The sequence below is a fragment of the Equus przewalskii genome, chromosome 1 (genome assembly GCF_037783145.1).
Source record: "Equus przewalskii isolate Varuska chromosome 1, EquPr2, whole genome shotgun sequence".
In the NCBI taxonomy this organism is placed as follows: domain Eukaryota; kingdom Metazoa; phylum Chordata; class Mammalia; order Perissodactyla; family Equidae; genus Equus; species Equus przewalskii.
The window spans coordinates 153,537,955-153,561,522 of NC_091831.1; the positions used below are offsets into that span (position 1 = coordinate 153,537,955).

General features: G+C 45.6%; 1 protein-coding gene and 1 long non-coding RNA gene across 4 annotated transcripts in view; one reads left to right on the forward strand and one right to left on the reverse strand.

Moving 5' to 3' along the window:
- The first annotated feature begins 269 nt into the window (after window positions 1-269).
- SCG5 (secretogranin V) overlaps window positions 270-23,568 on the forward strand; it is a 54,719-nt gene continuing 31,420 nt past the window's right edge. Inside the window, exons 1-2 of one of the 3 annotated variants that reach the window (XM_070626137.1) lie at window positions 270-501; window positions 1,993-2,225. In XM_070626137.1, coding sequence (XP_070482238.1) covers window positions 2,000-2,225 — 226 coding nt within the window. In that variant the 5' untranslated portion in view covers window positions 270-501; window positions 1,993-1,999. The remainder of the gene's footprint in view (window positions 502-1,992; window positions 2,226-23,568) is intronic. The other 2 variants (XM_070626141.1, XM_070626128.1) reach the window with 2 other exon arrangements.
- Window positions 6,898-14,600, reverse strand: LOC139084196 (uncharacterized). Its single transcript, XR_011541590.1, has 3 exons — window positions 14,184-14,600; window positions 12,623-12,775; window positions 6,898-7,610 (listed from the first exon to the last, which is right to left on the reverse strand). It is a non-coding gene; the product is annotated as an uncharacterized lncRNA (long non-coding RNA).

Here is a 23,568-nt window from a genome sequence, read left to right on the forward strand (position 1 = left end):
AGGGCTCCTGAAAACCCTTAGGATATACCCTATCACTGCCATCATTACAAGTTCTCCGGACCTCTTCATCTTTTGTTTGTCTGTCCTACCATTGCCCCATTGCCTCTTCCCTCTTCAAGCTAAAACTCAAAAAAATAGCTGGAAGGTGGCAAAATTAACAGTGTGCTAGTAGGGGCGAAGGACAGAAGTGGATATGGCACATTGTTTAGATAATTGCTTGAGAAAAGGTGACTTAATTCCACAGAAATCGCTAGCGGAGAGGGTCTCTAGGAGACGCGTACCTGGAATGTGTGGGTTGAACGCTGCCTCACAAGGCACCAGCATCTCGCTTGCATTCTAGGGAGTCCGGGCGAGGCGGCCTCCACCTGCTGAAGGAGGGGCCGGGGCGGAGCTAAGATGCGATGGGGAGGGAGGTGACGCAAGAGCGATCCCGAGCGCCCCGCACCCCGCCCGCCCCCCACCAAGGCCCAGACCGCAGCAGGCTCCTCCGGCTGCCCCTCGGTGAGTCCTGCGCTGATGCCCGCTCGACCTCCTGATGCCGCCCGAGACAAGCGGGTTTTTCTTCGGGATTGGGAGTGGGGGAGGGCATCCTGCTGAAATCCTTGAGCTGGAGGCTGGGGGCAGACAAAGGATGGTTGCGGGATTAGGAGGTTCGGCTCTAAATCAGAGGGAAAGAGTACTGAGGAAGGAGATTGGGTAGCTCTAAATCTGGTGTGGGCTGGGGGTGTAAATGAAACAGGAAGACATCCTGCGTTCAGAGCGGACGAGGGAAAGATGGAGATGACTGGAGAAGCTGGTGTCTGCCTCCGGCCTTTTCCGTCAGAATTGCAGGCTTTGCTGTCTCAGCTCTTTGGGGAACAAGGTTATATATCCAGGAGTGGCCAGAAAAACCCTGTTCTTTATAGGAAAAGAAATTTGGAGTTATGAATATTTCCGTTTCAGGGAAGAAAATGCATGCCCCGCCCCCCCAAAAATGATCAAAAAGGATTTGCACGGCCGCTGCCTGCAGCGTCCCTCCTAAAGAGGGTCAACACCTGCAGAGGGAAGCGGCATGAATATTTGTCCCCTTGCTCTGCAGGCTTCTGGTTCCATAGAAGCCAACATTTAGGACAGGCTGACTGCAGACTGGTTTTCTCCTTCACCTGTTCTGTCTTCCCTGTCATCACTACCGCTTCCCCAGATTCTAACCCCCAGGACCATCAGGCAATGTTGTCAATATAACAGCGATATAGGGGGCTCTGTGCCTGGCATCGTTCTGATCCGTCCTGCATGTGCTCCCACACTTATCCTCACCACAACCCTGTAAGACAGATGCTTTTCTCATCCCGTTTTTGCAGAGGAGGAAGCTGAGGCATTTGGCCAGGATCACCCAGTTGTTACATGGTCAACAAGCCTACCTCGTCTCTCCCAGATGCAGAGCAGGCCTGAGTGGCATGTACTTTCAGCCGCGCTCAGGATCTCAAACGTATTAGATGTTTCTAAGCTAAGATGTTCCCTTCCACCGCTCCTAACCTGCTGTGACTTTTCACCGTTTGCAGCTTCCTAACTCCTTCCTGTGAGCCTTTCCTCCCCGAGACTGGGAACACTCAGGCTGTCCCCCTCTCTGTCTCTTTCTCAAAATTGAAGCACATTTTTGCTGTTTGTTTGTTTTAGTAAGAAGGCGATAGTGCTGGGTTTAGGGGTAATGCAGAACTTTCAGGGAGCTGCAAGGAAGATAAAAAATGAGTGAGAACTGCCATTCCAGTCTAGCCTTCCCAAGAACGCAAGCCAGAGGGCATTGGCTATCTCGGACTGTTTTGTTTCTTTAATACCATCCCACAGCAGATGTCCTGCCTGGAGTGGTCACCTGAAACAAAAACAAACCCTTAAGGATTTGTCCTCACAGTCCTTTTCTGGGTGGTCCTTGAGTCACTCCCTGGAGTGACTGCATGATTACATCGTCACAATTACCAATTGTGGCCAATCGATATATGTTTGGTCTCTTTCCTGCAGGTTAAAAATGGTCTCCAGGATGGTCTCTACCATGCTGTCTGGCCTAGTGTTTTGGTTGACATTTGGATTTACCCCAACATCTGCTTATAGCCCAAGGACCCCTGACCGGGTCTCAGAAACAGATATCCAGAGGCTACTCCACGGCGTTATGGAGCAGTTGGGCATTGCCAGGCCACGGGTAGAGTATCCAGCTCACCAGGCCATGAATCTTGTGGGCCCACAGAGCATTGAAGGTACTTACTGTGTTCTGCCAGTTTGAGACTTCCGTTAGCATTTAAAATTATTAACACATATTGAAGAAGCTCTACTTCCTCTGTTTTCCCTTTCTTCTTTTTCTGCGTTGTATCTACATACAAACATCCGTGTGAGAGTCTAAGTCCCATGAGATCAGGGACATTACCATCTAATTCACAGCCAGAGCCCTAGCGTCTGGCACAGTCTGGTACATGAATATTTACTGAGTGAATAAAGGAGCATCTAGTGTTATCCCTGAAGAATGGTTAGAACCCAGACCCCACATCTTCGCCCGTACTGATCTTCGGGAAATTGTGTCCCCCAGCTGGCTGCCTCGTTGAGCCACTGCCAGCCAGTACCTGTAAAACGTAGGACCTGCGGGATCCTCAAAACGTGGAGGACCTGCGGGATCTGATTTGATTCTTACGAATGACACCATAGAAACCCAAAGGGATCCAAGCGAGATACTGACATTGAGTTTATGTCAAAAACTTTAAAAAAATATTTAAAAATATAACAAATGTTAATTAAATTGTTTTTGTGTGGCAAGATCATTTTCCTCCAAGATTTTTCTAAGCCTCTGGCAATGTGGTTGTAATACTTTTCTTAGAAAGCAGTACTCTGTTGTTCAATGATTTATTTATGGAGAGAATCTGAATCTGGCTCTTACTAGCTGGTGGCGAGCAGCTCTTAGGAGCAGCTGCCTTATTTCCACGCCTGGCTTTGTGTCCTCTCTGATTCTGAAGGATCTCTTCCTCCGCTGAGGTGGAGCCCTAGGGCAATAGCATGGTTAGTTTAGGTTAAACACTAGGCAGCACTTGAGGTATTTGCCTACGGGAATGAGTCCTAAGGAAAAACGTGAATTCTTTCTCTGAGTTTTGTCAAAACACACACCCAGCAAATGCTATTTCTTGTAGATTGATTATGCATAATTTTGCCTGTGTCTATAATTTCCTAAAAATGCTGTCTACCTTTGGGTCCTGTGAATGCCATGGATAGTGTTGATATGTGATTCTCGTTTCTGTCTTGATACCCATAGTTTTAAGCCATCGAGTAAAACTAGCTCTGTGGGACAGTGGTCTGTTTAGGTTGGTGTTTGAGTCCAGGAACGGATTAACACAGGTGATGTGAGTCAGCGAGCGTACAAACCTCGCACAGGGCTTGAATCAGAGCAGATCAGACAGGGCTTCACACCACCGCTTTTATGGAGACTCGAAACCCTTCCCGGCACCTGCCTCCTGTTGTTTCAAGCTCCCCTGTCCATTTCAGACCAGCTCCTTGGAGACAGTCAACACCTGCCCTTTTGATGCAGGAAGTGCTTGGTTAGTCACCCAGCTGCTGTCATGGAGAAGGCTTTCCGAGTTTCCATTAATACCTGCAGCCTGATCATCTGTGTGGAAAAGAAATAGCAACTCCCTGGGCATTAAAAGCCTGTGTTTATCGCCAGCCTCATTTTCTTCACTGGGTCTCCAACTATTTAGCGCCTGCCCTGTGCCAGCCATTGTGCAGGAGCCTGGGGCAGCTCTGCCCTAGGGGATTCTCAGTCCTGGGGTGGGAGCGAGAGGGGAGGTTGTTACAGTGCGTCAAGGCAAGAGTTTTAGTAGATGTACAGAGAAGCTGCTGCTCTGGAAGCAAAGAATAGGAGTAATTTATTCTGCTTGGGAGTGGCTGGGGGTGGCTGTAAGGAAATGCTGCTTTGAAGAAGCAACGTTTGACCTGAGTTTCAAAGTTTGAATAGGAATTCATCAGGGAAGAGCCAATGAAAAGGCATGGGGGTATGCAAGAGCATGGATTATGACACTTTCCAATTAAAAACTCTGTTTTCATCATTACCCTTGGGGTGATGTGCGGTCATTGCCACGTTAGGTCTCCTCTAACAGTGTCTGTGGAAGGGAGGAATATTGGCTTGTGTTTTAGTTTTCCGTTACTGTGTAACAGACAGCATCTTAACGCAGTACCCAGGAGCGTTGTAACACAATATCCATGTATTATCTCATGGTTTCCTTTGGTCAGGAGTTGGGCATGGGCTTGCTGAGCCCTCTGCTCAGAGTCTGATCAGGCTGAAATCAAGGTGTTGACCAGGTGCTGGCCAGGTGCCATAGTGGTTAAGTTTGTGTGCTTCAGTTTGGTGGCCCGGGGTTTGCAGGTTTGGATCCTGGGAGCAGACCTAGTACCACTCGTCAAGATACACCGTGGCAGCATCTCACATAAAATAGAGGAAGATTGTCGCAGGTGTTAGCTCAGCGACAATGTTCCTCGAGCAAAAAGAGGAAGATTGGCAACAGATGTTAGCTCAGGGCCAGTATTCCTCACACGCAAAAAAAGGTGTTAACTAGAAATGCAATCTCAGCTGGAGCTTGGAGGGGGGTTCCTCTTCCATACTCATTAAGGTTATTGGCAGAATTCAGTTTCCTGCTGTTGTGGGACCGAGGTCCCCTTTTTCTTGCTGGCTGTCAGCTGGGGTCCCTCTCAGCTCTTAGAGGCCACCCTCAGGTTGTAAGCCACATGGCCCTCTCACAACATGGCAGCTTACTTCGTCAAAGCCAGAGGAAGAATACCCCTTTAGTCTCCTAATGATAATGTATAATTATGGGAGTGACTCTCGCATCACCTTTGTCATTTATCAAGGGGGCACTATCCCATTAGATTCACAGCTTCCACCCACACTCAAATGCAGAGGGTTCTGCAGGGCATATACACCAGGGTGGGAATCTTGGGGGTCACATTAGAGTTCTGCCTATTACGGCTTGGATGAAAACTAACAGAGAGAACGTAGTCCAAAGACTTTGGGGAAAAAAGAAACAAAATAAGAAACTTGGATTTTTCCCAGTCCTGAACTTTGGCATTTAATTTGTTGAGTGGTCTAATACTTATTTATGTGAGTGTAGCATCATTTCCACTCGTCTGTTTGTTTGCATTGTCTCTGCTCAGACATTCACTCCTGCTGATTTCCAGGCTTCTGACAGATGGAAGCAGTATCTTCTATAGCCCTTCCAACATTTATTTTAGGATTTTATTGTGAAGGACCAAGTTAGAAAAACTTTCCTCTAATTTTTATAAAAAGACTATACGTAATACACGAATTCTGATGTGACTTTTAACACACATTTAACATAGACTGTTCCCAAAGATGCCCGGATTTAAGTGCCAGCTCCATCATTTATTAGAGATGTGACCTTGAGCAAATTACTTAACTTCTCTAAGTTTCCGCTTAGCTGGGGGGTAGGATTTAAATTTACTCACGTGCAAGCAGGTAATATTCCAGATCAGAAAAGCAAAAATAAAGTTTCAGCCTTCATGACTGCACTACTGTGAAATCATTTCTGAAGAATCATCATCACCTTAGATGACAATTACTGGACACTACGATCCTTACAGGCTAACACGTGGCATGTAGAAGACAATTTTCTCTTATTCTGTCTAGTCTGTAATTAATTGTGTGATTTTGAGGTTAATCTCATTATTGAAGATGTATATTAGCTCTCAAACATAGGATTATAAACTAGCTTTTTAGTATAGGATGTAGTATCTGTACAAATTACTATTAGGTTACTGAGATCATATATCCCGTTGAAAAAAATTCCTCCTTTGATTCCATATCTCTTCCAGTTACTGTTCGATTTTTCTGCTCTCCGTCCCAGCATCCTTTCGACACATGCTAATTGTACGTCCTTACCTCCCGTTCTGTCCTGGTCCATTGTTGTCCACTGTTCCCACCACTCACTTTCCAGGTCAACAAGTATTTCTTGAATGCCAGGTGCTGGTTCAGGTACTGAGGAAATAAACATGAACCTCGAAGAGTGGCGGGGCACAGGAGACATAGTCTCTAAATAAACGGATAAGTAAAATATATGTGAAATGGCTGTAAGTACTGTAAAAATGTAAAGCAGAGGAGGGGGATGGAGGAAAGAACTGAAATAGGGGTAGGGGACTCCTCACTGGGAAGGTAAGCAAAAATCTGAGGGCTGAGAGAGTGAGCTGTGTGATGTTTGAAGAGGTTCCAGGCAGAGACAATGCGAGTGCAGAAGCCGTACAGTGGGGCAAGGAGCCAGTGTGGGGAAGCCCAAGACTCAGGAGAGTAGGAGATGAGACTGGGGTAATGGCAGGAAGCGGGGTAGGAGGTTGAGTGCGTGGAGACAGATTGCATCATAGAGTCGTATGGTCCTGTAATGACTTTGGCTTTTCTTCTGAATGTGTGTCTGAAGCCGTTGGAGTCTTTGTACAGAGTGATGTGTTCAGCCTTGCTTCAAAAAGGATCCCTCCAACTGCTGGGTTGGAAACATTCCTGTCGGGAGGGAGGCCTGGAGTCAGGGAGATTAGATAGGAGGCTATTGTCATCATTCAGGTGAGATGTGAACAAGCATGATAGCTAGAGAAGTGGTCAGACATGGGCAGATTGTGGATATATTTTGATGTTAGGGCCAACAGGATTTGCTGGTGTGTTGGAGGTAGGAACTGAAAGAAAGAGAGAATTGAGGGTGACACCAAGGTTTTGGCCTGAGGAACTGGAGAGGAACAGTTTTCTAGAAGAGGAGCAAACTGACGATCTTCAGGGGAAGATCTCAAGTTCGGTTTTGTGCATGTTAATTTTGAGATGCCTTTTGGACTGTTCTTGTCAAGGCCAACAACTTCCATGCCAAATTCACCACATTCTGCCTTCATCCTACTCACCCTCTGCAGCATTCAGCACACTTGACCATACCCTGCTTAAAACCCTTTTCGTTGGTTTCTTGGTTTTGGGGCCGAGGTGTCGAGACATGCCGAGATGGCACACTTTGGGCTTTCCTCATTTCCCTTTTTGCTTTAACCATTTCTTCACAGTTTTGTCTGCAGGTTCCTCCTGTTCCCCTAGTCCAGACTTTAATTCTTGAGTTCTCCAGGGCTCAGTGCTGGATCCACTTCTCTTATTCTTCTCAATTCTCCCTCTAGATGACCTCATTCATTGTCTTGACTCCAAATACCATTTCTTGGCTGATATCTCCAATATTTGTATTTTCAAGCCAAACTTCTTTCTTGTGTATCTATAGGCTTAATGGATTGCTTTATTACCATGTGCCAATCGTAATTTCTCTGCCACCACCTTCCTCAACCTGTTTATATCAATCTTTTCTATCTGAATGACCAGTGCCATCACTTGGCCATACATGCAAGCTAAAAACCTGGAAGTCATCCTTGATTTTCTCCATCACAGATCAAACCAAAATTATAAGCAATTTATTTCATTTCTGTTTCTAAAATACATCTGTCATTTGCCTGTCCTCTCTTCTCTTTAGTCCCATTCCAAACACCCTTCTCCAAGATGCCGTGGAGTCGGGCATGGATTTCTAAGATTGTCAGCTCACTGGTCTTCCTGCTTCTACTCTTGCTTTCCTTCAAATTGTTTTCTGTGGGAAAGGCGGAGTTAAAATTTAAAAATAAATAAGTCAGATCAATGTCAATCCCATGGTTAAAATTCAGTCAGTGGCTTCCCATTGCACCTAGATAAAAATAACACTTCTTGCCACGACCTGGAAGGATCATGTCCCCTGTATGCCCTCCCGCTTCCTTTCTCACCCACCCTGGCCTCCCTTCGGTCCTTCAGTCACCCTGGGTCACACCAGTCTCTTCCTACCTCCTGTCTTTCACACGGCTTGTCCTTCCCACTCTGGGTAGCTGTATCCTCCTCTTCAGGTCTCAGTTTCAAATCACCTCCTCAGAGAGGCCTGCCCTGACTGCCCTATCTGAGGAGCCCCATTCTCTGTCACAGTGTCCTTTTGTTTTTTTAAGCTCCATAGCATTTTTTGTAATTTATGTTTAATATTTGTTTCCTTGCTTATTGTCTGCCTCCCCACTGGAATCTAAGCTCCACGAGGCTATGTCTGTTTTATTTACTGATTTATTCCAAGACACATAGTAGGCACTTAGTACATATTTGAAGAATGAACATATAATCTCAGGGAAAAGTAAATGTATCTGGAGACAATAGGTATGTAAGCACTATATGACATCCAGAGCTGTTGAGACTCTTTTCAGTTCAAGGAAAATATTCCATTTCTATTCTGTACTTTAAAAAAATCTACCTAGAAGTTTTTGCCAAGAGCTCAGTGACGTGTGCTCAGCAAAACGTCTATTTCCTTTGACTGTGATCCCCGTGGGGCAAGGTCTGTGCCCTTGGTACAGCTGCCTATTGAGAACTGACTTTTTGCAGTTCTGGAACGAAACCAGCAGGGGGCCGACTAGACTGGAAGTCCTGCCTATCAGAGGATTCCTGAAACCTGGTGGCCAGCCTCCTGCCTGTTGATTGCTCTAAGCGGTCACTGCGGAGGAAGCATTTGCCAAAAACATCCAGGGAGGATCGGGGGTTATTTTTTACTTCTTCATAGGCACCTTAAATATGACTTAAGAGCATCTTTCAAAGTATAAATTCTTAGCCCAAAGCAAAACAAAAACACAAAGTAAAGACAAATAGGGACCAACTTGATTTATAGAGAGGAAACGTTGCTTTGATGGCAAGGAGACCCAGGGTTGAGTCTCGGCCATACTATTTATTAGCTGTGCATGATCTTGGCAACTTCTCTGAGCCTTAGTTTTCTCATGTATCAAGTGGGGCTTCTGGCCCGCTCTCTCGTGTGCAGTAAGGGGGTGCTGTTGGTAACCGAATTGCAGGCTTGGCCCCTCCTCTCGCTTGGTGGATTATCGACAACACAATTTCAGTCCTTGGTAGCTTTCCCCGGTATTGTTTTTGATTACCCGGCCAGTTAGCAGCACAGTGCAGATACGCTTCCAGACACCTGTATTTCAGCAGCGCCATCTTCCCCTGAGCCCAAAGTTGCTCATTGGCCCCTATGACATAGCCAAATGGCTACTGTTGTTATATTATCCCTGGAAACAAATAAAGCCACCAGCTGTCCAAGGGGTTGGTTCAGAGAGCCGTTTGCCATGGGATAGAGACTCTTGGGAGTCAGAACAGGCTCTGCCAACTGGCACTCATGTTGGCCTTGGATGAATCCAACCAGAAAATGTGCTTTAGTTTTCGGAATGTTAACAGCTTCGGGTCAAATAGTCGTTCCAGTGCCCCGGGTTCATTTTCCCCACACTTCTAGGCCAGCAGGTATCTAGCACTGTGGTGACACCAGATATCGAGCCACTGAGTAGATATTTATAAATGTCTGAAAAAATTTTAAACCTATATTGCCAAACATAAAAATACCCAAATTCTTTTTTATAATACTGACTTTTGGACCTCGCTTTTTTCATTTCAAAATAAAGAGAACCGAGACTATTTTCTTAACAAATATCAAGTAGAAAAAGAGTCCTTTGTAAGATAATGTCTGTTTGAAGGGGCAGATCTAAGGAGCCTTTGCTTAGCCCACCCTTGGCCTGCGTATAGGAGCTGCAGTGCCTCCATGTTGCCACAGGGTGGCAGCAGTTGCCTCCCATTTGAAGGATGGAGCGGAGAGAGACTTAAACGTTGAAAAGGACAGAGACCTCACTTCGTTTCTGGCTCTCCTGTCTCTGCAGCTGGAGGAAGGAGTGGGGCTGATCTTGACCCCAGTATCCTGCCTAAAATCTTTTTGTAGTGCATCCCCATCCTGGAGGACCCAATGAGAGCTGAGGGTTTGAAGACTGTCTTTGAGTGGCCAGGGCCTCATTTGGCCCATGTACTTTGAGGTTCCATAGGCCCACCTGAACTCAAATCCTTAAAAACGTCCCTGGATGATTTCAGTTTTTTGTTTTGGGCAATTGCACAGATGGTGATAAGAAATTCGGAAGAAAGAGAGGGAGGGTTGGGGCTTTTTAGGGGGTAGCAGGATAGGGAGATGACAATGATGACTTATTTTTATGTTGTGTTTGTGGTACTCTGGGGCTCCCAGGAGGAGGTGTGAGAAGATGCTTAGACGTCTCTGGCAGAGGAGATATGTGTGGGTGAAGGGAGAGATTTGGGAGTTATCCTGTGTTTGTGGTGGCTGATGCTACAGGAATGGATGAAGTGACCGTGGGCCAGTATCAGGAAGAAGAGCAGAGCATCTTAGAAAAAGCCCTGGAAGACTCGATACATAAGGGCCAGGTACAAGAAGAAGAATCTGCAGAGGAAACTGAGAAAGACTGGGCATCAAGGAGAACCAGAAAGATGAAGTGTAAAGAAAACAAGGAAAGAGTGTTTCAGCAAGGGGCAGCAGTCACCATTGTCCAGATCTGCAGAGAGCACATGCGAAATAAGGACCATTGGGTGTCAAGTGTTCACTGGATACAGCACACAGAAGTCCCTGGGGGCTTTGGGCAGAGTAGCGGGGCAGAAACCACAGTGCAGGAAACAGGGAAGAAGGCACAATGTAAAAATCTGTTTCCAGATTCTCAGGTGAGGGGGAGAAGACTGAGGAATAGTTGTGGAAGGAGGTGGGAGGTGATGTAGAGATGAGGAAGGTTTTTGTTTAGGTGGTTGTTTTAAGATGGGCGAGATCTGAACTTGTCTAAGTGCTAATTGGCCAGAACTGGGGGAGGGGGGAGTAGAAGATGTGGGATGAAGAGCAGATACCCGAGTGGTACAAGTTCCCGAGGAGGTGGGAGGGGACGAGAACTGGAGCGCAGGGGGAGCCCTGGGTCTGAGGTCTCTCCTCCACGGGGAAGAAAGGGAAGAGGCAGAAGTGCCTCAGGATGCAGTAAAATTCAGAGGTTTTGGCCTCAGTATTTGCGATACTTTTTACTATTTCAAGCCACTTGCTCAGAATTAAAATAAGAATACAAGAATGAAATGCAGTCAGCCTCCCAAATCTATATTCTTTGCCACCTCATACATCTTACCTCACCTATATGTTTTTTTGATATTTTAAAATATCAGACAAGACTGGTTTTAACTTTGTATGAATTGTATTAGAAAAACTCACTTTTCCTCCTGTTTCCCTTTACCATCACACTCCTACCTCACTCACAGCACTTCTGACCTCAGATGTGTGGGTTTTTTCCCACCAAGCAATTCTCTGCAGCACCAGCTGGGTGTCTTACAATTAAACTCAACTCTGACATTGTCTACCCAGAGAGAGCATCAGAGCCCACAGGTAGGGGCTCAGTCCTGCAAGAGGGCTCCCACTCCGCTCCAGAGGCCAATCGCCCGCTCTCTTGTGTGCAGTAAATTGTCTTCTACATGCCACGTGTTAGCCTGTAAGGATCATAGAGTCCAGGTTGTCACCTGTGCGTCTGACCAATTGGGCCATGAGTCCGTGATTCCCACAGCCCTCTCCTCGGGTTTGATTAGTTAGCTAGAGCAGCTCATAGAACTCAGGGAAACTCTTAGTTACATTTACCAGTTTATTAAAGGACATGATCAAGGATACAGATGAACAGCCAGATGAAAAGATACATAGAGCAGGTCTGGGAGGGTCTTGAGTGCAGGAAATTCTGTCCCCATGGAGTTGGGGTGCCTCACCCTCCCGATGTGGATGTGTTCACCCACCTGGAAGCTCTCCAAACCTCTTACTGTTGGGATTTTTATGGAGGCTTCCTCACATAGGCATGATCAATCATTAACTCCATTTTCAGCTCTTCTCCCTTCTCAAGAGAATAGGAGCACAGGGCTGAAAATTGCAGGCTTCTAATCCTGGCTTGGTCTTTCTGGCAACCAACCATCATCCGGGAGCCATCCAGGATCCTACCCAGAGTCACCTCATTAGAACTAAAGACACTGCTATCCCCCAGGAAACTCCAAGGGTTTCAAAAACCCTGCATCAGAAATGAGAGTCAAAGACCAAATATTAGAACAAAAGATGTTCCTAGTACTCTTATCGCTTAGGAAATTACAAAGATTTCAGGAGCTCTGTGCAGGAACCAGGGGCAGAGACCAATATATATTTTCTATTATCTCACATGAATATAATCTAACTAGTAGTTATTTAGCAAATATATAATAAAATTTTTATATTGACATTATATAACTCCTAGATATCTTATAAAATATAATCCAAGATCAAAGGATCAAGAGAGTGTCGTCTTTGTTTGTTTTTTTTTTGCTTAATAGTAATGTTTTCGTGAGGCACAAACCAAGAACAACAATGGCCATTAATCTTAATGAGCTGTTGGGGAATGCTATGTGTACGTTTTATGTGACTTTGCAGCAGTGTACTATTAGAAATTAGTACAGTCACTCTGCATACACAAAATATGGAGTAATGTGAATCCCCCCAAAGTAACAATTTGTCAAGAACCGTCGTTTCAAAGTAGTGGGCTTAGTAATTGTGAACAATGCTCATTGCATTTTAGCTGATAAGTAGAAGTAGTCATCATCCTTGGTCAGGATTGTTCTCGAATTACGTGAATTTTGAATCATATGAGATCTTCAGCTCATCCCTTAAATACAATGTGACTGTCTTAGAATGGCAAAGAGGTGCACAGAAAACCCGCACAATTACTGAGATTAAATTACCTCTATCATGACTGCTAATTGCTCTGCCAGGTGTCTGACTCTGGGACAATCATTGTGAAGAGCTCACCGCCGTACAGACTGGAGCCTCAGTGAGTCTGAGCCACGGCGTGTCTTCGTGGAAGTCAGTGGAACACAGGTGTATTAGTCAGGGCTCTCCAGAGAAATAGAAATAGAACAAATTAATATATAATTATATTAATATTGATTAGTATTAGTATATGATATATAATTATTTACATTATTTGTTTCTAAATAAGTCTGTCTCTATGTAGGCTGACGTATAAAACTGGGCGTGTATGTTTGTTATGGTCTCTAAAGTTCATGGAGTTCATCACTTTCTAGGAGCACAGATGGAAGCAAATCGGTAGTGCATCAGAGTTACTTCTCAGTGCACCGTGACGTCACTCAGATGAATGCTGTAGTGTTACAGGGCTTTCAGGTTTGTAAAAACATAGCCATAAATTACATTGACATCATATATGACCTGGGTATCTATAAAATATCACATCTATCTCAAAATATCGGGCTGCTGTTTGACGACTGAATATTGCTGCATAATTTTCTTCTATTGTCCTGTATCCTTTTGGAGAGAGATTTAACAGGATTTGAAATGTGCAAGCTGCCTGCATAAGATGCAGTCAATTAAAGGTGGTTAAAGTAAAAAAAAAAAAGAGAGAAGGAGAGAGATTTATTTTAAGGAATTGGCTCATGCAGTCGTAGGGGCTGGAAAGCCTGAAATCTGCAGGGCTGACTGACCGGTTGGAGACCCAGGGAAGAGCGGATGTTGTGATCCTGAGTCTGAAAGTGGTCTGGAGGCAGAATTCCTTCCTTTTCAGGGGCCCTCAGTCTTTTCTCTTAAGGCCTTCGACTGATTAAACAAGTCTCACCCACATAATGGAGGGTAGTCTGTTTTACTCAAAGTCTACTGATTTAAATGTTAAGCACATCTAAAAAATACCTTCATAGCAGCATCTAGTATGGTGTTTGACCACGTGGTTGGGCACTACAGCCCAGCCAAGCTGGCACGTGAAATTAGCCATCACACCAGAGTGGATGATCAACACAGTAATACACTTGCCATCATGCTGCTATTTTCTAAGGAAAATGATTATAATCCACGAAAAGACAATATTTTGCTTTTGAATACGTCTTTATAGATTCTGGATCTCAGACTGTCTTCATGCTCAGTGTCATGCTTGCCCCTCACAGTCACTTCCTTGAGACAGACAAGGAGGACAGGTATTTCTTTCACATTTTCCAGATGTGGGAAGAGAAACTCAGAGAAATGACTTATCTAGGGCTGCAGCTGGTATTTCTATGTGGGTTCAGAGCCTGAACTCGACCCTGAGCTAGTTCTCTTCTGTTCCGTCCAGCACAGCGTGCTGCTTCTTAGGCTAATTGATTGAAGTTATAGTTGTGGACAGGGTTGATCTAGACCCATTTGTGAAACAGGTTTATCTTTGAGGAGGATCCTTCCTCCTGGGCTCATTGTTGATCCTTCTTTGAATCTACAGCTTACAGACACTTTGTGAATTGGCATTTCCAAAGACACGCTGCTTACCTGCCTAGTAGACTGCAAGGTCTTCAGGAGCAGACGTGATGTCTGCCTGCTTTATGTATCTGCAGGGCCGAGACAGGACCAGGCACATAATAGGCACTCACGAAATAGTGGTTGAAGTAACCTCGCTGTATTTGCTCCTTTGAAACAACATTGACCTCTGAGATGCCAGCAAACGAGACTAGTGTTATTCTAGTCAAGCTCATCCAGCCTATAATACAACCTGTAAGTGCATTTGGAGTATTTAACCCAAATAATCCAAATTCACTGACTTTTCTCATAGCTGCTCACTCAGGACCTCAACTTCCTACAAAGTGCCCTAAATATTTCCAGAGATGCTAGAGCACACTCCATGTATGATCCTGAACATAGTGAGCCACCCGGTCTTCCAGCCTCCAGCCACTGAGCCATTGTGACCTCAGGGAGTTCTGTTGTAATGTGTTGGGTGGAGAGGGCAAGGGGAGAGGCCCTCAGTGTACCTTGGGCCTCTAAGTCCCAGAGAGTTCTTAGGAAAACAGAGCTTTCCATTTTATTTCTCATTGTTCCCAAAAACCCCTCCATCCCCGACCCCTGCTTTTCATAGGATTCACGTGAGCAGTTGGGCACAGAGATAGATCTAACTAAGCATTGGGCATCACAGGGTCTAAAACTCCCTCTCTCCCCATGGGCCGTGAAGACATGATTTATTCCTGCCTCGGGGTCCGCAAGCCAGACTCCTCTTTCTCTTAGTGTGAGCTTTTCCCCAGGTGGTGTCTCAGTTCCTCATGCAAATAGGCGTCTGGCAGGTGTCCTCCCAGACATGCTGTCCTATCTGAAGCCCACAGTAGGTTCAAGCTGGAACCCTGTTCCGTGTCACCTGAGAGTGCCATCTGGAAAAAGGGTCAGGCAACAAGAAGCATGCCAATTCAGGGATGCTGCAGTGACCCAGTTTTCCATGGATAATTGGCAAAGTGGGTCATGCACATGTAGGAAATGAAATAGTGGTAACTAAATTTTATATAATATTTTATGGTTTGCAAAAATACTTTCTTGTGCTCCGTCTCGTTTGATACAACGTTTATAACAGATAAAAAAGTTTAAAGTTGCCCACAATCACACAGCTCGAGATTTACTAGTCAGTTGGCAAGCCAGCTGTGTTGGCTTTGAATGCGTCTCTCCCACCAGCTGTCTTCTGTCCCCATAGACTTGTATAATCCTGCATCGTTAGCTGAGAGGCTATAATGATGCTGGCAGTCGTGGTAAACCACATGCCGATTTGGGCAGATGTTGTTTCAGGGATATGAAGCTTCAGGAAGCAAATTTTCTGACAGACTGCCCTCATGGAAAAAATTGGCACAAATACCTTGGGCACCACAGTTTGTAAGGAAAGCCATGGAAGCAGGCTGGAAGGGTTTTGCGGACCACAACTTGGCACGGCAATGAAAACTAAAGCATGCACTTTTGACCATGATGTGCCATGTGACTGGAGTAGCGGAAGGGGTCCGTGGGATGGATGATGCGGAAGGTCGTTGTGTGGGTTGCAGGAAGAGGACCGAGGCAGGAAGCCCAAGGGTTCTAGTCCTGGCTCAGACCAGCCATGTGGCCCTGAGCAAGTCCCTTATACACTGTGAAGTTTATTTTCCCAATCGAGTCCATCTCACAGGAAAGACATGACAGTCAAATAACGTATATAAAAGTGTTTGGGACAATGTAAAATGTTCCGCAGATGGGAAGCATCATCCTCACGATCGTTACCTCTTCCATCCCACCACAAACATTTCCAGGTGTAAATGGCTTCAGGGCTGGAAGATGGTCCTATCTATGGTCATATCCAATGTTCCCTGTTCTCTGTGTCCTCCTAGGCTCGGTCTGGGGAAACTGCCCCCCATAGTCACATGTTCAACTTTGAAGAGACCACTCTGCCCCCGGTCTTAAGTGCTCTGCGCCCTATCGTGCTGACCTTAGGAGTTAGGAACGTGCGACTATAGTGAGGACGGACGCTTCCTGAAAACCCTGGTAGACAGCAACTTTTCCATACTCAATCCTATTCTATTTCTTGTCCTTGTGGCTTTGTAATGATTTTGTTTTGCCGTGAAATAGGTTATAGAAGCATCGTTAAAGTCAAGAAGGCTATTTAGTCAGCCACCAGTCCAAGAGTGAAGCCTGCTCATGTGGATGTGAGTCAGTGTAGGAAAAGCATGCAGATGAATTGCAAAGCGTGCTGCCCTCAGTGGTTTGAGAGCAGACTCTCTGCTGGCATGTCAGGCAGGCCGTGATCAATGCCGTTCCCCTGAACCATGCATCCTACCAAAACAGCATCTAACATATTTCCATTTTTAATTATTGGATGCCTACCACATGCCAAGAACTGTGGCTTTGCTGTGTTTTAAAACCAACGAACATGGATCTAATTTATTTCCATAAGATCTTTGTAAAATAGGTGAGATTTAGGCGTTATCTTCTTTTAACCTGTTCGTAAAGGTTAAACTCTGACCAGAGGCATTGAGTAATTTTACAGAAAATCAGGATGGACAGGATGGGACTGCTTTTTCCCTTACTTCTCCTTGCTTCCGTTACTCCTCCCTTCCCTGGCTGCATTTTCCACTGGTGCGTCAGTCTAGAGGCATCCAGAGGTGTAAGAACGACAGAACACAAGAAAGATCAGAATGGTGCACTGTGTTTTCACACATCTCCTCACTCTGGTGAGGTGGGCCAGCGATATGGGCGAGATACAAGCTGATACCCGAGGAGCTGCGCAGAAGAGGCACAGGGCCCAGTTTCTCTTACTGTGACTTGCAGCCCTTCTTTAAGGAACCTGAAGTCTAGGCGAGGGAAAGGGACATAAAAATTGAAATGCATGTCTGCAACATGCTGGGATAGAAGCTGAGAGCCAGCATGTGGATCAGACAGTCACCGCAAAAGGAGTTCTGGGTGGGGGTAAGGCGTTGACCCCCAGAAAAGACGTCACACATCAGTTGAACTCGAGCTGGCCTTCCCTGAGGAGCGGTAGGACGCGGATCATGGGGACTCAGGTTCAGACGGGAAGAAGGGGGAAGAAATATACTTTTTTAGCCAGTATGTGTTGAGTGCAGGGTGGTTATGGTGGGAGGTGAAGGGAAGGCTGGATGTTTTTAAGGGTGTCACTAAATTTCTCTACTTAAGAGAACATGTGGGGACAAGAGCATGTGGTGTGTGTTACTCAAGGCCCTAAGCTCCCCCAGAGAAGCTCCTGCCTCCCAAAGCCTATCCCTTTGCCTGCAGAGTGTGCCACACACCTCTCTCTCCTTGCAGATAAACAGGATGCCCCAAATCTGGAGACACCCTTGATGGCGGCAGTGGTGTTGGTGGTGGTATTGGGCGGGAGGGAGGAGTGGATATTTCTTTTCGTGTTGGTCAAATACATGCACATTCAGGACCAACACTTGGGATCTCAGGGGACGGAGGTAGGCATTTCTTCAGTCATTCAGCATTGATGGATGTCAGAGAGGTAATAAAGGGGGCAGGGCTCCTGCAATGCTCAGCACGTGCTGAATAATCTGTAGAATGGATCTTTCCTGGGGCAGCTCCACCTTTTCCATGTGGTTATTCGCTTGCGCACATTTGATGATAAGTTCCCAGAGGTCAGACACTGACCCAGAGTGACCTCACACTCTTTGGAGTTGACCGGGTGCCCGGTGGGACATGGTGTAGCATGTAGTGAGAAAAGAAGGTTTCCACTGGCATTTGGCCCGACCAAGACAGAGTGATACTTCCTAGGCCCTGAAATGACCCTGGTGATGGACCCTCCATGCAGTCTCGTGGTACCACTGGTCGTTTCCCCCAGTAGCCAGTCAGAGTTTTTCTTTGCGTGAGACAGAGGTTGTGGCTGAGGGAACCGTCAGTCCAGGTGACTGGCCTGCCCTGCAGAGGCCTAGAGGAGCTTCCTAAGGCCATCTTTCTGGTACGATAGCTCAGCAGGCCTGTGTTGACAAGCCCTGCATGGTTTGGACAAGATGTGGGTGACTAACGTCTTCCTTCCAAGCAGCAGGAATGGCGGGGCCTGCTGGGAAGGATTCCTGTGCTGTAAACTACCAAAGACGCCTGTCTCCTGAGTGGAACCAGTGGGTCTCTTCTCCTGTCTCTCACTTTTTTTTCATTTTTTTAAAAAATAATGGGAGGGACCATTTGTTGAGTTTGTCCAGACTCTGAATAGTCCTTTGTCGCTGAAGTGTGCAAAAATATGGCAACGATGCAGGTGGTATTGTCTGAAAATGTTTTCGAAGGGAAGGGGAAAGAACAGCAGTTATTCTGACAGTAAATGATGCATTATACTAATATCAGAAGGATCTTTTTTTCGCATGTGTGGTCAGTGAAGAGAATTTTTTGACAGTTGGCTCTCATTTAACTAGGTCTGTATACAGCACGCTGGAGCCTGGTAAGTGACTCTGGCTTTTTTTACAGGCAGGGTTTTGGTGCCTCGGGGTCTGGGCTGTGGACAGGCAAGACGTGCCTGCAGGCAGGGAGTGGTCAGCTCACTCCCAGCTCACCAGATCCATGGCTGTGACCCGAGGGAGTTCTCTCGACCCATGCAGCTCTCTCCACAGCCTGCCTACCCTCCCAGGCCTTCTGGCCCTCTTCAGTGCATTCATCTGGGCTCCCAGGGAAGTCAGATCACCTCCCTCAGCCTCAGCTCCAGTACAGAGGAGAGTACGTGGATGACCCCTAGCCTCGCTCCAATTTAGGCAAAGGCGCTGAGAGGCGACTGGCGGGATGTCCCACTGCTCCAGGTAGTACCAATACAGTCTGACATAGAAGCAGTAAGAGTGAGGATATCTTGAGACTAGAATTTTGCTCTCTCTAAACCATTCTTAATTTCTGTGAGCACATTTGTAAATAGAGCTTGAGTCATTCAGGGAAGGGGAAAAGTACAGGAAACCCAAATGGACAGATGAGCTGTCAATCATTCATGTGTAGCTTTGGTCAATAATGAAAGACGCACACAGGACACCTATGCTTGTGTCCTTTGGTGCTCTGGTCCCCTCTCCAGGCTCAGCCTTTTGACTTCAGGGCAGACCCGTTGGGCAGCATTGGCACAGGAGATCAGCTTTTGACTGACATTGGCCCCAGTACTTAGAATGTTGGCCTCCATGAGTTTTTGGTAATCACTCTTGTAGACCCAAGAATTCATTTTTTTCATCCTATCAACCTGAATATTAAAGTTCTAGAATCTGAGGAGAGCTCATCAAAGCTTACTTGACTCTGAAATTCTGTTTGAAATGGGTAATCTCATTACGGTGAGATGTAATTAAAAGGCTAGAAAACACTCTTTTTATAATAGCTACCAAAACGAAACACAAAATTGAGTAATAGTGTTATTTCTTCAAATATGGTTCTAGGGGAAGAGAGCTAATATTTCTTTTGTATCTACTATGTGCCAGACACTTTGTATATTGTTTTTGTCCTCAGAAGTCTGTGCAATGATTCCCTTTGACGAGGGCAAGTTGAGGTGTGGAGTAGGTGAGCAACTGGCTCAGGGTTGACCAGCTAAGGGGGATGGGATCTGGATTGAAATCCTGGGAGTTGGTGTCTAGAGCAAGGTTTTCCATTAGCACTCATGACATTGGGCCAGAGAATTCTCCGTTGTGGGTGTTGCATCCCTGGCCTCTGCCGACGGCATGCCAGTAGAATCCCCCAAATTGTGACAACCAGCAGTGTCTCCAGATACTGCCAATCTCCTCTGCCAGTCAGCAGTGGAGGTCTGCTTCTCTAAATGCCTAATTTCTCCTGCCACTGCACGTTCAGAAGCAAATTTGGGGTACCTTTAGAGACTATACGTGGTATGGATTGCTTATGTTTGTAGCAATTTTTCTTATAAATGTAGTAAAGGCCATTGTGGATGATGTGGAAAATACATTGTTTATCATCTTGCCAGCTGGAGATACCCACTTTCAACATTTGCTGTCTTTCCTTCTAGTACCTTTTTTAATGCATCTATATGTGGTTTTTAAAAATCATACTGTAGATATTTTTATCTGGATTTTTATACTTTTGTATGCGGCCTTTTGTATATCATTAAAAAAAATCACTGATATTATTTTTAGTAACTGCATTATGTCTTACTATATGCTTATGCCGCAGTTCAGGCAAGCATTCCCCAAATGTTGGACACTTTCAGTTTTTCCAATTTGTCCCCATCATAAACATTGCTTCGGTGATGATATTTGCATGTAACTTTTTGTGTAGACTCCTGATAAATTCTCTGGGGTCTATGTTTCTATGAAAAGAAGAAGCGGGTCAAGCTCCCTGCGTATTTTTAGGCTCCACGTCCTCCATACTGTCACATTGCTTTCTGCAAATGTCAGACTAACATGGCTGCTTCTCTCTGTCTCTTCCTGCGAATCTTGTCTCACTTGTTAACTATGAGTATTACCTTTTTTAATCTTTTCATTTGAGAGGCAAAAATGACATCTCATTGTTTTAATTGGTCTTTATTTGATTACCAACAAAACTGACCATCTTTCCATCCAGTATATAGCTATTTGCTTTTCATTTTCTCTGAAATATCTGTTAATGAGACCCTTTGCTTCTTTATTAGATCTGACTGTGTCTCACCACTTGAAGGTTTGCTATTCTCCTTTCACACAGCACAGACTTGTAGCTGAAGTTCCTTAAGCTTTTTAGCAGCCGTAGAGGGAGACACGGGGCAAGAGTTGGGAGAAGAGATGGAAGGGAATGTTTCTGTATAGAATGGAGATTACCTAAACTAGAATTAACTGAACCTTGAAGCTGGAAGAAGAAAAGAGAGGAGAATGGCTTGTGCATGAGCGCCGTGGGTGGTGAGGGAGAAGGTGGAGCAGAAATATCTGGTGAGGCATTTCCTGTGATGGCCACCAGGTGGTGCCATTGGCCCGGACGAATTGGTTTCTCTGGTGGGAGGGCTGGGGGAGGGGATTAATAAGTAGTCATAAGGGAGTAAAGGGATAAGGAGGCTCAGGGCCGGTCACACACAAAGGACATTCATTAGCTGGGCGTTTGTAATTAACCTGCCGCTGATCACGAGTTGGTGTGGTGCACGTGTACACACATGGAATTGGGGAGCAAGGGAAGGTTATGGCTGGTTTTTAAAATAGATGTATCAGTTTTATTGAGATCTAATTCACATACTATACAATTCACACACTTAAAGTATACAGTTTAGTGGTTTTTAGTATAGTCATCTCACCACAATCAATTTTAAAACGTTTTTAATCATGCCAAAAAGAAACCCCATTCCCCTTAGCCATCACTCCCCAATCTCCACCCCCCCCCCCCTTTCCCTGTCCCTTCACCTCCATCCGCCTGCCCGCCAACCTTGGCAACCACTCATCCACTTTCTGTGTCTATGGATTTGCCCACTCCAGACATTTCATATCAATGGAATCATATAATAGGTGGTCCTTTGTGATAGGGCTGTTTTCTGACTTGCCTCAGCCCTTGACTTGTTATTACTTGCCCCAGCCAACGCTACCCCAGTTTAGTTTGTGGCAAGAGGCATCCAGGTGGCCAGGTCGACTGATTATTTCAAGTGCTCTAGCATTTCCAGGCCTGTTGGGACAGAGAAAACTACTCAGAACAGTGCTATGCTGACATGATAGATAATCCGATTACCTGGGAAGCTCCTAGCGTTAAAGATTCCTGGCCCCCATCTCTCCAGGAATTCAAATTTGGTAGTTTTGGGGAGTCGGGCTGCTTTTTTGGTGCCCCAGGTGAATCTAATAATTGTCTAGCTGTCAGCAATGGGCAGTCAAGTCATGGAGAAGAGGAAACATGGTTTTGAATAGAGGCATGAGAAGAAAATGGCCTTCCCCACAGACTGGCTCGACCCACTGCAGCTTCAAATCCTGTGCCTCTTCTGGGAAAGGAGCTGCACGCTCCTCATTTGCCATGTCGACATGCTACAACGCTGGTTCATGTCAGAGTGTCATCTTTGACTCGGCATGACAACTGTGCATATTTGAAAGCCATCAAAACCAATGACGTCAGCCTTAGTTACTATTCTTCTGGCAAATATCTGCAATGTGGTATAGCAGAAAGAACACTGAATCAGAAGTCTGAAGCTTGCCAGAAGATTCCACTGAATACTCCCTAGGGCTATTGTGAGCATCCAGTGAGAGAGGGTGTGAGATGTGGCACACTGAGCAAATTAGGGTATTGGGATCACAGGACAAGATGGGACTTCAGAGAGCATTTTGTCCACCTGGCTCGTTTCATAGTAGGCAACGTAGTGGTCCCAGGAGGTGAAGTTCCTCACTGAAGGCCGTGTACCAGCTCTTAGTAGTACAGTCAGCACCAGGGCTGCGGGATCAGATCCTTTGCCTCCTCTCTTTTCACACTACGCCTTCCTTCTCCACTCTCTCCCTTTTGGGTTCTGAGGAATAATGTCCAATCACCTTTCATTTTCAGGAGTGAGGAAACCCAGGCTTAATTTGTCTGTGGTTACAGAGTGAAATGATTTATGTTTGCTTTGGATGAGTAGGAGTTAAAATGACAACAGATGAAAAATCCAAGATGGCGTTCATGGATGGCTTTTAAGAACAGCCCAGAGCAGATCCAAGTTTGTGAGGTCTGAAACTTACACAATTTGGAAACCCTCTTTCAGAAAGATAATCCAAAATTAACCAATACCAAATTAGGTCCAGGACCTTGGAAGTGGACTGTGCAGATGAGGCATCCTGAATCTTTAGCTTCACTCACTTCACTGTAAATCCAACTCTAGAAACAGATACAGCGAGATCCCTCGTCACATGTGTTCTGCTGGATTCTTTTCTTTGTATAAGTAACATGTATCCTGCTGAGAACCATTTGGTCACCTCCAGTCTCAAGGAATGGAGCCCATTCTGTCAGCAAATGAGTATTGAGTATCTGCTGTATGCAAAGAATGCTGAAGGGGACAGAGGAGTAAGGAAGCTACAGCCTAACTCGGGAGATGAGGCTCAAACGCATCATTAACAGTGGCGCCCGTCTTCCTTCCCCCCTGTGATCTGGGCCTGAGGGAGTCCAGCCTCTGTTTGTGTCTCTAATTTTGGTCTCAGAGAGTCCTCTTCCTCTCCTAGTCTTTTTCTCCCTCTGTCGCGTGGAGAATGGACATTGACAGGAGTAAAGCCCTTTGGGATTTCTGGTGAAAAACTTTTTAAGGTTTAGGTGACAGTTCTGTGGTTGGGTACCCCTCTCTCCATCCCACCGCCAACCAAGTCCCTTCAATCTCAAATCATTGCCTTGAAATGAATTAAAAGTATATTTACTCATCAGGGCCACGTTTCCCTAAAAAGTACCTGATGCCGCTAAAATAATTAGAATAGCAGGAGTATCCTGAATAATCTCTGTGCGTATTCTCAGGAAATGGGTTTCCATTTTGGTGAGACAATATCTTTATCCAGTTCTGTTTATTTCA